Source organism: Lottia gigantea (assembly GCF_000327385.1).
Source record: "Lottia gigantea unplaced genomic scaffold LOTGIsca_4, whole genome shotgun sequence".
Lineage (NCBI taxonomy): Eukaryota > Metazoa > Mollusca > Gastropoda > Lottiidae > Lottia > Lottia gigantea.
In genome coordinates, this window is record NW_008709379.1 from 1,211,230 (window position 1) to 1,226,639 (window position 15,410).

Consider the following 15,410-nt stretch of genomic DNA (forward strand, 5'->3'; position numbering starts at 1 on the left):
TTAATTTAATCAAATATTTTATAAGCTTCTTTATCAACTTCATCATCTTCCATTGGTGTTTTATAAACATTGATCACAGGTGGAGCTTTAACATGGGCATTATAGGTCCACTTAGGAAACATTCTCTTATACAGATGCATCAATACTGTATCTTGTGATTTTAACTGGCCATCAAATACACATTTCATATGACCATGGGTACCTAGAATATAATATTAAAGGATGAAGTAGATTGTCTTATTAACAAGCAAGACAGGAGTCAAGGATATTGCAATAGTATATATAAACTATAAACTTGCGGATGGGGTCTCTCATCAAGAACACACTCTAAGAGCTGGTTAAAAAAAAAACTTTGAAGGATGAGGCCCTTAATCTTCAGGAAAATTTAAAGCAGTTTATGGTCTTAGTAGGCGTACACACTTGACCCAGGTTCAAGGTACTGAACAAAGTAAATGAAGACATGCCATGCAGTATTCAATAAGGGAAATTTTGTCAGGAGATCATTCTGAGCTACTCTTTTCCAACTTTTTGAGGGTAGGGTATCTTAACGTGCATATCCTGTTAATTGGGGAAAACTGGGTTAAACAATCTGAAGGTATCATCTCGCGCACAGTTGCAAGTAGTCCTCCCTTTTTCATGTCAAATCTGATTAAAATGTGGGTATATAAGATGTTTAAATACCTAAAGCTTCCTTAACGTGTCCTCTTCTTCCCCATTTAGTTCTTAATTCTACAGGTTTAAACCAATAAATATCATCTGAAATATAGTTTTCAATATGTATAGTCAATAATTAGTATTTAATACACATTCAAATGTTGGTTGGGAATTGAGGCCACATTGTTTTATGTCGAAGGCACTGATTAGCTCTATACACTATCAAATATCAAATATACAATCAAACTGCTGCATTAACAAAATTGCATGAAACGTGCCTAATGATGTTTAGGTATAAGATGGAGTTCGTAATAGCTTGACATTGTAAAATTGACTATTTTTTTTTACCCACCTCTATTGTAAAACATATATCTAATAACAGAAGAGCGTTTGTTGATTTTTTTCGGGTGACCACTAAGTATAATACGTTTAGCTACAATTCTATCTGGATTCACTGACAATAGAGAACCTGTAGCTACTAACTCATGAAGACCTGAAAATAGTTCCAAGAAAATATAAGGTTAATGAGAACTAATAAATAAGAACTAAGCTGAAGATTGATTACAGAATTCTTATTGAACTTGTATACAACTTCGTCATTGCTTTTCTCACAACTGCACTGCTGTTACAGTATATCCAAGTAATAGTATATCTCAGGTTCTGTTTTATAAACAAAAATAAAACATGTCCAAGAATATCCCCTGATTAATCAATTGAATAATTCTACAAACCGTCCAGAGATTCTTGAAAGACCAGAACAGAAACTGGAGGATAGGTAATAGGCGCATACACTGTAGCTACACATGCTGAATCAGGCATCAAAAATCTCTCAAACTGAAATTAACAAAATCAAAATTATTCCAGATAATGACTTGCTTGTTTTCATCTTGCCACGTAATTTAAGCAGAAATGTCAATATAAACAAACAAAGCAATTGCCAGATAACTGCCATGAATAATCATGGTATCATTTTAATGAAAACTGCTTATGAAATGAGATAAAATTCTTACTAGATGTTGAAATGAAATAAGCAACTTGTTCATGAATATACCCCCTGTCAGTGATGCAGGTAAGAAGGGCTGACATGGAAAAAGCGTCTAGTCGTTCGGATGGGACAATAAACCGAGGTCCCGTGTGCTACAGGCTGTGCACGTTAAAGATCCCTCGACAGTTGGAAATCGAAAAAGAGCAGGCTAATGCCGCTCTCCTGGCAAAATATCCCTCATCGCACCCTGCATGGCGTTGCATGTCTTCATTGGCCCACATGGTGCAGAAAAGTAGGATGTAAAACTCCATTCATTTCATTTCATATTCCATAAATATAGGTAATAGGACTGGGAAACAAAGGTTAATGTATTACCTATAGTACTTACCTTATGTTTATTACCAGTAGTATGTTGAGAGAAAATAGGACAAGCTGAGAATCGTCGAAATCCTACGTGAAATATTAATCTATCCTTTGATTTGATTGGTTGAGTGGCAGACTGGTATTTTCTGATATTAAAATGTAATACAGACATCTTCTGTTCGTGTTGTAACAAACCAAATAATACAACAGGTGTCCCAGGCTTGTATGTTTCTATAATATAATAAACACATATCAATCATTATTTATAACTTTCCAAAGATCAGAAATAATAACCATTCAATGCAATTTTTTTAATCAAATTTTCCTAAGACACATTCGATCTATTTTCATTGAATGAAATTTTCTTCAAGAATGACTTTCATCTATTGATAAAATGTGTAAGCCTGTTACCAATCCAAATACCAATAAAATACAGTTTACAAATATCTATTTGAGTGTTGCAATTAAATCTTCATTTATGATTTGATACAAGATTGAACTCACAAACATGAAATATGATTGAGAAGAGCAGTACAAACCTATAAATTCTTTTGGTACTTTATCAACATGTAATGTTATATACCAACCAGGCTGAAAATACAAAAAAAGGATTGTTTGAAATAATACAAATTTTTCAATAGGTTTTCAGGAGACTGTCCAGTTTCAAAATTGATTTTCAAAGAAAAAACAAAAATGGTCAAGTATAACTTGAGATAATCTTTAAACAGCACTTTAAAGTACATATCACACTGGCACCAGTAAAATTGTGTTGTTAAAAATGTCAAGATTTCTTTATAGCTTACCGTTTCAAAAACCGTGTAAACACATGGAAGAATGAGTTTTTTAAAATTTATTGCAGTCTCTTTTCTTCGATTTATATATCTACTTATTTATAATAACATATTTTTCCGATAACTTACCAGAACTCCATCATCATTCTGTTGATTTAAAACTTTTTTTCTCGTCATTTTAAATTTATCAAACTGAAATATTCTGGCATAATCCGAGGGAAGATTTTCTTTTGGATCCCATGGCGACGTTCTGAAACTTTTTAATCCTCTATATCTGTTCAAGAGAGAATTGTGTATTGATACTTTACGATACTAGGCATAACAGGCAAACATGTATACACATAAAACTAGACGTCTTACAAATGCATGAAAAATTTACATTTGTGAACAACATAAAGGCCAGTAAGTCTACTTGTTTAAAGTTCAAATTACTTGTTATATTACAGTGGTGTAACCTATTTTCGTGGATATAAGATTTCAACACCAAATTTCGTCAAAGTTAAAAAAAACGAAGAAAAAAAAATTTATGTCTTAGATGTTTCCTCAGATATTCTACAAAATAATTAAACTTGGTTTATTTCGATTTTCTTTATGAATCCTTCACTTTGACCCATATTTCATGAGCAAGCAACTCGGCAACGGCAGCAGAATGCATCACCTATTTTCGTGTACAATGTTTGATCTATAAATAAGTCTAGAAAAACACGTTGTATGGATACCGGGTGGTATAATTAACTTCTCTTAGAATTTATCTTTAATATCAATTCATTATAACTAGTGACAATTCCTTCAAAGAACCACGATTTAAAAAAAAATAGTGACTGACAAAATAAGATACGTAGCGTGATTTATTGCTAAAAGTCACTGAAAGAACATAAGAATATGGTCCACTTTGTGTTCCATAGAAATTTTCTGCTGACACGGAATCCGCTAGTTGATCACGTGACTTCATACGTTGGAATATATTCTAGCAGACGACACTTGGAATTCCGATTACCGCTTGGGATTATAACGAAATTCGGCCGATAAAAAATGGTGACGTTTGGTAATAAGTGAAATCCACCATTTTGTATTTGTCAAAGTATAGATTAATACATTTTACCTTGCTTGAAACTGCATTGTAGCATCATTTACTATTCCCAACCCCAATTAAATTTTTATTACCTTGCAAATCTAGTTCTAGCAGGGGTATCCATTGGTGTATCAACTTCATCAGGAAACATAGCATGTTGTCTTTCTTCTTTAATTTTCTCTAACCTGGAACAAGATCAATTATTCATATAACCTGAAGACTGTTACACAAAGTGAGTAAGATAAATTCAAAATTTTAAGAAATACAATAACCTTATTGGCTAATGAATATATAAAATCGATTTTAGTCAGTGACCAATCAGATAACTTAACACCAAAATTATCCTACCAAGTTTAGGTAGGTATATATTATATACCATACTTACATAGATCTTTCTTCATCTAAGTCCATATTAGCATCATACTTCTCATCATCATTGTTTTCTGTCATAGTCATCTACAATATTAAAGGTAAACTGTCTAAGATTAAATTGTTTGTCAAGAAAGTCAATCAAACCTATATCAAGGGGTTCAGAACATTGAACGATTAGCTGACTTAAAGGAACAGTCTGCATTTTCGGGGATTGATGTGGGTCTTTATTGTGCTTTAATAGTCTTAAAAAGTACTAAAACGCACGAAAATCACATAATCCCTTCATATACACCTCAAACTAGAAATTTAACTTAACTTCAAATGTGAATAATTATGGATACACATGAATTTGAAGGCTCAAATTTCGATGTTGAGATGTGAACACTTAGTGATAATGTAAGCTAAAAAAATTCCTGTTTCTAAAACTAAGGCATGATTGGTCGAACAGATAGTGAAGGTGCTCCTTTAAATCAATATTGTCTTTACATCATTTGGTCATCATTGTTGCTAATTATTTGCGTCCCAATTATTTTTTAAATCTGAAGGACATTGAATAAGTTAAAAAAAACAAAACTGACCGTTTCATAATCATCTTCTTCACCTTCTTCATCTGACTCCATTGTTTCCATGGCGTCTTTAAATTCATCAACATCACTGTCATCATCATCATCATCATCACCTGGGTTTCCATCTATATCCTGATAATACAAGTAAAGTATAGTGAGAATTTTACTTAATGTATTAACAAGCGATGCTACATGTTAATGCTTTGGCTTTGTTACATGACTTAAGTTCAGGGTATATGACGGTTTATTGAGTTAAAAGAGGTTTACATCAAGTGTTCAAAAGGTTAAGATGCTAGCAACTTCAGCCATACATCACAGAGAATAATAAGAGTCGAACTATTCTAGTATAGATATTTGTATGTTATAGAGCGAGTTTGGAGTATTGAAGGTGACTAGATATTTACATCATAGATGTTTAAATGTTAATGTACATAGATAATTGTAAAAGCCAATTACACATCTAAATAGCATGTGCAAGAGGCGGGACTAATCCTGTCAATCACAGTAAGTTGCAAGGAGATAATCAATCATTCTTACCTGTTCATCATCTACAATCCACATGGCCTGATATTCTGATGTTCCTTTAGGTACACGTTTAACTATTTTCTTCTTAGACTGAGCCTCAGCTACAAATAACATGAAAATATTTAATATTCAGCACTTTCTTGATATTCATTGATACAACTACTATTCCAATGCTTGAAGAACTTGTAGTTTGTTTACAAGTTAGACAACAAAATATGTTTTTTGGGAGAGTCCACATGGATAATATTGCTGGTGACATATTTAAATTTCTCAGTTTACTCAATCCATCATCATGATCAAACGGTAACAACAGCTAAGCCTTAATATTTTGGTTTGAAGGTCATGTTTTTTTCACATATTGATTAATGACCATGTTTAATAATATATTAGTAAATTGGAAAATTTTAACAGACTCTGAGATTTAGAATTTTACTGAACTAACAGATTTACCTTCTGCCAACTCTTCCTCAGTCGGCCATGTTTGTTCTCCCTCCATTGGATCTGGTACAACTTCTGTTTCTAAATTTTCTTGTAATTTTGGGTCGACTTTATCTAAAACTTTTACTTCTTCACTGTTCATTTCTACATCCTGAATTAAATTATTCCGTCAAAAACATTTCAACAGGGAGAGTCTTGTGGTGCAATCGTATAAAAATTGTCCACTAGTCTTAAGTGTCTTAAGCTGAAGTGCTCAACATTTTTTTACTGTCTTTAAAAAGTTTTCTGCAAGGTGCTTGATTAAATGCTATTTCAATTTAGTGAATGGTTGTAAAAAACCAACTTTTCTACATTTGAATGGAGAATGTCCTTATCTTTTGGGGATCATTGAAAAATTTGATGAATTTTAAAAGAGAGACAGTGCTTTTCATAAAATTCATGAAAATATATGTAATAATATAGATCTTGAAAATAATTTCCCAAATAAAGCACAACGATGTACATACCCCACTGGGTTTCTCTTTATGTTTTCGAGGCTGTAAAGGGTACGGGTCATTGGGAGAATCTATTTGGTTCATCTGGAAATCACCCCATCCTGGTAGATGGACAAGTCCATTAACATTTAAACATCTACCACGTAAATATCCAGTCACCTTCAATACTCCAAACTCACTCTGTAATATAAACATAAATATCTATAGTAGGATAGCTCAATCATTTCAGAAAAGTTGGCATACAACAAGGTTGTTGATTTATATTTTTCCCAAATCAGACATTTTAAACTGATAATGACAACACTGAATTTAATCAAATCTACCAAGGTTTCAAATTTATCCAACATAAGGTTGATATCTAATAAATCTGGTCTGTTATCATGTCTAGAAAACACAGCTAAATAACCAGCCCTGACAATAAACTCATTATAAGTATTATTATTACAATCCGTGCAAGCAAGACGATTTCATCCATCAAAAATCTCATCCAAAGAATGGCAAAATCATTAGTAATGTAGTGGACTCCTCCAATGAGAAGTACCATCAGATGTTTCGAAAAGAGTAAGCATAGTCTGCTTAACTTTATCAATCAGTAAAGACAATTAACATAAAATTTACTAAGATAATTGACCAGGTGAACTTCAATTACATTCATCGAAGATTGTACTCTTATGAATTATCCATACCTCACTGGATTCCAATTCAAAAGAGATTTCCTCAGCTATAAGATGTGGTCTATGTTCACGATAATATACTGGTTTTAACTTCTGATCTGTCACTTGTCGTACTATTAACAAGGCATCTTGGGAAGAGTCTAGCGCGTGAAATTTCTCCAATGGAAACCTGGAATAGATTAACACAATGGCTTTCTATCATCATTTAGATAGCATGGTTAACAGTAAAGTATAGTAGAGTAACTGGTCCTTGTTAAAACCTCTTGGCATTTAAGCTAATCCATACGAGCTCATTTTCTATAAATGTCCATTTTAATGGATCATTATTTTCCAGGTTAATTTGAATTCAAAAATTTATCTACACATCGTCTACAATTTCATAATTTTTTGCAATTATTTTAGTGGAAAGCCTTAATGTTTTCTAACCTTTTTTCAATAGAATTTTGAATTATCTTCCTTGATTCAGATTGTTTCTTTATTGGTAGTTTTTTAAATCCCTGAAACAAAAAAAGAGACTACTGTCAAATTCACGATAGGATTCAACTGTCTAGAACCTCTGGGCTTTAAATAATGAAGTCAAATGTAAATAACAAAACCTTTATCTTGTATATCCAAAGGTTTAATATATAAGAACTGAATTGCAGATTAAAAGATAAAAATAAAGTCCAAAATAGTTTAATTAGAATCTATCCACCCCTGTCTATTGAACCCATTTCAAATATGAAATGAAACAAAATGGAAATACAAAATGAAATGAATGGAGTTTAATGTCCTACGTCCTAGAAACAAAATGGAGTTCAAAGATCTAAATCACTGAACAAACCTGAGACCCAATGTCTCAAAAGATACATTCTTGATAATAGTTGTCAGCTGTACACTTTTTTGTAATAATATTGGGGAAGAAGATGTAGTTTTTAACAGAACTTACAGGACAAGCAAAAGTCACAGCAGGAAGACCTTGACCAAATAAACAGCTTAAAGAGAATTCACCATATTGATCTATACCATGTTGAGGTGATACTAATAATAGTAAAGAATCTGCTACTTTAACAGCATCCAGTAAATTAGTCAGGTTACCATATTCTGGGATAAAAAATGATGCTCGCTTCTTGAATCTTGGTATCCTTAAAAAGAAAAGGAGATATGTCGTTGATACCATTCTGAGATTAGATTTAAAAATTTCTTAGAAATTTCTAGATCATGGCCAAACCTCAGCCAATCAAGTCTCTACCACTGCCTATTTTTTATAACAAACCTTAGATGGCACCCTCAGTGAAATGAAAGGAATTCAACACCTGCTTTGAGGTACAAGAATAAGAAAAAAAAGCAAAAAAAACCTTACGTAAAATGTGTAATCTGCTGTTCATTGCTCTGTATAATAATATCTTCATCACAGGTTTTCAAAAGTTCTAAACACGCTACTGAGTTGATATCACTATGTAGAGATACAATAACCTACAATATATAATAATTTAACAATGAAAGGGGGTGTTGTATTCTATTTTCCTGCACCATGGATCATGAACACAGGCTGATTGGTTTGTAGATGAGAAGCTAACATCCACTTCCAGCTAACTGATATACTTGTCTAGGTACTAGGTAGTTGTTTATAGCTGACAAAGTCAACATCCGCTTCCAGATAACTGATATCACAGACATGACATGTAAGCCACCTAGAGCAGGACAATGACACCACTTCCCCAATTTTCGTTTCTACACAAAAGGCTTTTGCCTTACCTCAAATGACAAAAACAAACAAATTTGATCAGTAAATCTTTGAAGCATGTCATACCAGAAAGTCATGTATATTTTTTTGTATTTATATCATGAACAGCAACCATTGAATTACATGAATAATAACTTACAACAAATGTAGGAGGTGTACCAGATGTTCCTCTTTGTCTTTTCTTCTCAAACGCTTCATCTCTTTTCTGTTTTCTTAAAATAACTGACTGAAAAATCGAAGTATTTACATGAATTTTAATATTGAAAGTCAACAACTTCTGTCATTTGAAGATAGTAAACTTTCTTCTTGGTAGGTAAGAGAGGTTGGAACAACAACACATAATTGAAGTTACGAAAGCACATGACAAGGTGAAAATTCAGCTACATCAACGTGATTTTTATACAGTAATGAAATTAAATTATAAAGTAATACTGGGTTTGACTGATTTTAAAATAAAAGATATGTCTTTGTTTCTATGTCATTTTGTATCAAAATCATCATTGATAATAAATTTATTTTCATATTTTGTTCTGTAGGACTGCTACCATTAGATTAGCTCTAAATTAGTTATGGAGCATTGAGCTACTTGGGTTACTGCCTTTTTGATCAACCCTCGATTGACAATAATCCCCCAAATATATGTTTTGCTAAGTGATCATGTAGAGCTAGCCTGTGGAAAGAAGAACCCAACATCAAATTGGTACCGTACTGCCAAATGAGAAATTTACCTGATTTCTTCTCTCTGCCCTTTTCATAAACAAACTGTTTTTCTTGCTCAGACATTTTATATTTACTCTTCCTATAAATTATTAACATAGAAAACAACATTGGTGCTTCAATATACAGAAGATGTAAAATTTGTAGACAGTGGCAGAGCAAAAGGGAGGGGGTGGGGGCCCGAAGCCATTGCAACCCTCGCAGCCCCAAGGCAAGTTTTTCGGGCAAGGCATAGATAAATAAATTGGCAAAACGAGTTTTGAAATTCGGGCAACCTCAGATTTCGCCCCTCCCCCTCCTCAAATGTAAACCTGGCTCGGCCACTGATTGTAGAAACCACAATGGTCACTGTCAGATGAAATGAGATGGGTGTATGATTCTGTATTGGACACATGAAATTGAAAATTAATCAAATGACGAGAAAGTTCATTCTTGTTTCATAAAGCTGTGAAACCAGAGGTTAACAAGCAATCAGAGCGTTCCTATCATTACATAACATAATTTAGCAGAGTTTACCTTTATTCGATTTCTCGATCTCTCTTTTAGTGCGATGATTTCCACTTTTGTGTGTTTTATTTTTCTGTTTGAGTGGCCCAGGCACATGTTGATGTTTACCTTCGACAGCCATTTTGAACCACGTGGTTTCACAAGGGAAACTAGATTCGGTTTCATTATTAAACTGAAACCGGTTTAATACTACGACTTAGAAAATGCAGATAAATTCCATTGTTTCTCCGTCACACGATCCAATTCACTCTTTTCCATTGATGGCAGTCAAATAAGAGGTTTAACTTGTATCGTTTCTCATTCAGAAATACGTTTGGAAAATCAAGAAAATTTATAAATTCACTTTGATGACAAAGAATAAAAAAATAAGCAACTGGTTTCAGAATATATATTCATTATCCAGACGCAACTTTACTTCAAGAAAAATATGAAATAAATTACATCTTGATGATCAAGAAAACTATGACACATTTATAGATGGCGCTATTTCTGACGAGCTTGTTTACTAAAACCACATTTTCCTAATACTATTTTTAGATGAAAATGAAAGATAGATAAAATAAATTCTGAATAAATTTATTATGTGAAAATAAAAATTACGTTTGCGAAATAAGAGAAAAGGATTTATTGGTTAAAACGCGATAATCCCAATGTATGAAATACAATATTTTCTTTCTACTAAAATGCATCAAATCCACTTAAGCGATTAAAAAAGAACAAACAATAAGGCGTAATTAAATGATTATTAAATGGCACATGATCACTTAGATTTTAACACATTTATCTTTCTAAAGATACAAGGAAATTGGTTGTTTATTTTAAAATAAAGCAAACTGTGTCAAGTGAACGGTGAAACGGCCAACATCCCGCATCGAGGCGTGACAAGAGTTTATAAGCTATCAAACAAGTGCAACTTAATGACAACGGCGGGAACTGGGTTAGGGACAGCACCTCGCACCCAGTCGAAAAAAAAAGAAGATAAGTAACAACACGTGGTTCAGAAACGATGGCAGACTGGGATGAATCTCCGACTAATGGAACCACAGCACCCACTAAAGGATTTGGTAGAGGATTCGGACGGGGTGTCCTGCAAGAAATAAATGAAAATAGCAACAATAAGCCAGGTGGTTTATCAAATGGATTCGGCAGCACAGGTGGGTTCGGTGGAAACTCTGACTCAAACAGTGGTTTTGGAGGCGGATCCAGTAATGGCTTTGGAAGCAGCGGATTTGGTTCCAAAAGTGGATTTGGTGGAAATTCAGATTCTGTCAGTGGTTTTGGCGGAGGTGGTAACAGTGGATTTAGTGGCTCCAAAGGTTTTGGGGGAGGTGGCGGAGGAAAAGGCTGCTTCAAATGTGGTCAAGAAGGTCACATGTCCAGAGAATGTCCAAGTGGCGGGGGACAGTCTAGAGGAAAGGGCTGTTTCAAATGCGGAGAAGAGGGACACATGTCACGAGAATGTCCCAAAGGAGGTGGTGGAGGAAGAGGCTGCTTCAAATGTGGTGAAGAAGGTCATATGTCCAGAGAATGTCCAAGTGGTGGGGGACAGTCCAGAGGAAAGGGCTGTTTCAAATGCGGTGAAGAGGGGCACATGTCACGAGAATGCCCGAATGGAAGCAGTGGTGGAAGCCGTTCAGGATTTGGTGGAAATTCAGGTGGTGGGTTTGGTTCATCAGCAAATGGATCCAGTTCAGGAGGTTTTGGTGGTTCCAGCTCTAGAGGGGGCTTTGGTGGCAGCTCCAGTGGTGGATTTGGTGGTTCTAGCTCCGGAGGTGGATTTGGTGGAAGTTCATCTGGAGGAGGATTTGGGGGTGGCAGAGACTCTAAAGGAAAGGGTTGTTTCAAATGTGGTGAAGAAGGGCATATGTCAAGGGAATGCCCAAATCAAGAAAACAAAGATGGGGAAAAGAGAGAAATATATATCCCACCAGAGCCCAGCACCGATGAAGATGAAATTTTCAAAAGTATTGAAAAGGGAATTAACTTTAACAAATATGACGATATTCCAGTGGAAGTTTCTGGTCGTTCACCAGTTTCGTTCATCACAAGTTTTGATGAGGCTGGTTTGAGAGACTCATTCTTAAAAAATGTGAGAAAGGCGAAATATGACAGACCGACACCAGTTCAGAAATATGCCATTCCAATTATTATGGCTGGTAGAGATTTGATGGCCTGTGCTCAGACAGGCTCTGGTAAAACTGCTGCATTCGTTCTACCAACTATCACAGCTATGATGAATGATGGGTTGAAATCAAGCAGATTTTCAGAAGTTCAAGAACCACAAGCGATCGTAGTTGCCCCTACAAGAGAGTTGGCTATTCAGATTCATTTAGACGCAAGGAAATTTGCCCATGGTACAGATTTACGTTCAGTGGTCTTATATGGTGGAACTTCAGTTGGATATCAAATGAAACAAGTTGAACAAGGGGCTCATTTTGTGGTAGGAACCCCTGGCAGACTGTTAGATACTATCAACAAAGGAAAAATCAGTTTGGCTAAAATCAAATTTCTCATATTGGATGAAGCAGACAGAATGCTGGATATGGGATTTGAACCTGATATCAGGAAGTTGGTGGAAACAATGGGAATGCCAGCCAAAACCGAAAGACAAACTCTTATGTTTAGTGCTACTTTTCCTGAAGAAATTCAGAAACTTGCTGCAGACTTTCTTAATGATTATCTATTTGTGACAGTTGGCAGAGTGGGAGGAGCCAATACTGATGTGGAACAAATGTTTTATGAAATTGACAGACTTCAAAAACGTGACAAATTGTGCTCAATTTTGTCAGAAACCGGCACTGATAGGACATTAGTATTCGTGGAACAGAAAAGAAATGCTGATTTCTTAGCTTCATATCTGAGTCAGTCTGTATTCCCAACTACAAGTATTCATGGTGATCGTTTACAAAGGGAAAGAGAGGAGGCCTTATTAGATTTTAAAACTGGAAAAGCTCCTATTTTGGTGGCTACAAGTGTTGCTGCCAGAGGTCTTGACATTCCAGGAGTCAAACATGTTGTAAATTATGATCTACCAGCATCTATTGATGAGTATGTACATCGTATTGGCCGCACAGGAAGGTGTGGAAACCTGGGTAAAGCCACAAGTTTTTACTCACACGATTCTGATTCTGCTTTGTGTAAGAGTTTGGTGAGAATATTGAAGGAAGCTAATCAAGGAGTTCCTTCATGGTTGGAGAGCTATGCAGCCAGTAGTATGGAAACTAGTGGAACATACAGACCTGGTGGGAAATTTGGCGGAAAGGATATCCGTAGAAATGGTGGAGGAGGAGGCGGCCAAGGTCAAGGTGGTGGTGATCAATGGTTTGACGGAGGTCAGGCTGCAGGAAATGTGGGAAATACAGCTTGCGGTGGTGATGAAGAGGAATGGGACTAAATGTATCAAAGACTTAAAACTGTGCCATTCAGACATGTTCTTATTGACTTTTTCGTTATGTTCTAAAATGTGCAAAACTTTTCATGTTGTGAAATTATGAAGTGATTCCATGTCAAAGGTAATGGCATATCGAGATATTTTTGTGCTAAGATATTTTTTATTTGTTTTCAATAGTTCAACTTGTTAAAATTATTATTATTCCAATCACAAAAAGTGATCCTGACAAATTTTATTTTTAAGGCCAGGTTAACATACTATGGTACATCATGAAAAATCATGGCACTCTGAGAGAAAAACTGCCGCAAGGTGGTAAGGTTTGGTTGTGAAAAGACCAGTATAAAATCTGTGATACTTTGCAATGAAAATTGTGATGCGATTTTAGCTACCTGTACTTTTTTATGCATTATTTTACCGAAATCTTTGAGGTTTGGTTTAGAGAAATCTCAGGGAAAAATGAAAATCATTTAGAATCAAAAATATGCCACATCAACTTTTGCTGTTAGAAAATGGCTTCAAAATTTAAAACCTGGTTTTAAATTTCTGTATGTATGTAAAAATGTATATAGGAAAGCGGAAACGCATCATGTGATAGACATTATTGCCGTCCAAAGCATAATGTTCAAAGATTTTATGTGCCAAATTTTTTATATTTGCCAGTATGTTGAATCTGATATATTGTATTTTTTGGAGAAATAGTGCTAATCTGGTCTCATTCTAGGTTCAAATTTGGTAAATTTCTGGTTCTGTAAACAGAACATTCATGATATTAGTAAGTTGATTGTGGCACTGTACCTTTTAAATTTTTGCAGGTTAAAATAAAAAATTTTATCAAGAACCAGAAATTTACCAGTGAATGCCTAGCTTCTATATTTTGTATTTTGAAAAAAAAACTTGATGTATTATTCATTTGTCAAGTCATTAAAAATTTACAGTTTAAGCTTTTCTTGATCTTTCAGATGAAATGAGATTTACTTAACAATATTTGCTGAAGTTTTTAGTCCATGAATTAAGTGATCTAGAGTGGAATTCAAGTGAATTTTTGAAAGATTCACCATGTAAATTGGGAAATATTTTAGTTTTAAGTTCAATTTGAATCTCATTTCATCTTTGTATTTTTACGATTAGCAATTCCAGTTCATCTTAACTGAAGGTGCTCTCACACTTTAGTGTTTACAAGTTGCTTGTAATAATGAAAGTGATCATAGTTCTGAATGACTGTTATTTGCAACCATACACAACTGGTGATCACTATGGTGTGACTTAAGGTTTTGTGCCATGTTTCTTGTCATCCAAAGCAAACACATGCACAAAATCGATTGTGAAGATAGAAAGAATGAATGGTAACTCTAGTACATGATTTTCAATCTCTTGTTTAGTGATTATTTATGATCTGACACCAACTGATTATCCTTGCTGGTTTGGATTCATTTCAACACTGAAATTGAGAAAAGGGAACTGCATTGTCCTGGTGGTGGAACAAAGATGACATGTCTGTAAGAATAGAACATGATTTTGAAATCTACTGTTCGAGTTTGCCTCGTATATGAATGGCCATGCAGTGGAAATGGGCTATAACATATGCATTAAAGCTGTCCCCACCCCCATCAATTCTGAATTAATATACAGAAACATCTGTCAGTCCGAAACTGTCCCGTACATCTTTTTAAAATACCATTGAAAGAAACTTGCTATATTAAGATCATCTTCCAGAGAAAGAAGTAGAAAAGTCATTATTCCCATGATTTATTGCATTCAGCAATTTCAAAATTCCATCAAAGGTTGGCAATAAATATGCCAATTTAAGACTGCTAATGGGAAACATTATAAAACAAAAATATTAAGTTCAGAGAGTTTATTCTCTAGAATATACAGGTTTATTTATTGATATGATTCAATATTAGGATATGAAAGTTACATAGTATTTACAATTCCCTAATAATTTCACACTATTTGTAGATTTAGATAATTTAGCCTTCTTACTAAACACATTTTATAATAAAATGAACTTTTCTTGGAATTATGCTTACATAACAGGACACTCAAAATGGTCTTAATTCTGCAGATTAATCAAAATAATTTCAAAATTTAAAAGGAAAAAATACTAAACAATTTGGATAATAAATGGTGAATAT

The 15,410-nt window shown here is 34.3% G+C and overlaps 2 protein-coding genes across 2 annotated transcripts; one reads left to right on the top strand and one right to left on the bottom strand.

The window, feature by feature from the left end:
* Window positions 1-5: 5 nt before the first annotated feature.
* Window positions 6-10,005, bottom strand: LOTGIDRAFT_105531 (hypothetical protein; the record flags this gene model as incomplete). The annotated part of the gene is made up of 20 exons (XM_009059659.1): window positions 6-202; window positions 682-756; window positions 1,007-1,147; window positions 1,386-1,488; window positions 2,028-2,233; window positions 2,542-2,593; window positions 2,923-3,067; window positions 3,958-4,050; window positions 4,251-4,321; window positions 4,816-4,935; window positions 5,341-5,418; window positions 5,762-5,917; window positions 6,273-6,440; window positions 6,947-7,103; window positions 7,361-7,449; window positions 7,881-8,058; window positions 8,277-8,389; window positions 8,800-8,886; window positions 9,389-9,459; window positions 9,894-10,005. 20 exons carry the CDS (start codon window positions 10,003-10,005, stop codon window positions 6-8), a joined length of 2,412 nt encoding a protein of 803 aa, XP_009057907.1.
* A 1,077-nt stretch (window positions 10,006-11,082) lies between these two features.
* LOTGIDRAFT_72314 (hypothetical protein) lies at window positions 11,083-13,275 on the top strand (the record flags this gene model as incomplete). Its single annotated transcript, XM_009059560.1, has 2 exons — window positions 11,083-11,527; window positions 11,705-13,275. Coding segments are annotated over 2 exons (2,016 nt in total), but the record flags the coding sequence as incomplete, so codon positions are not given.
* Window positions 13,276-15,410: the final 2,135 nt, after the last annotated feature.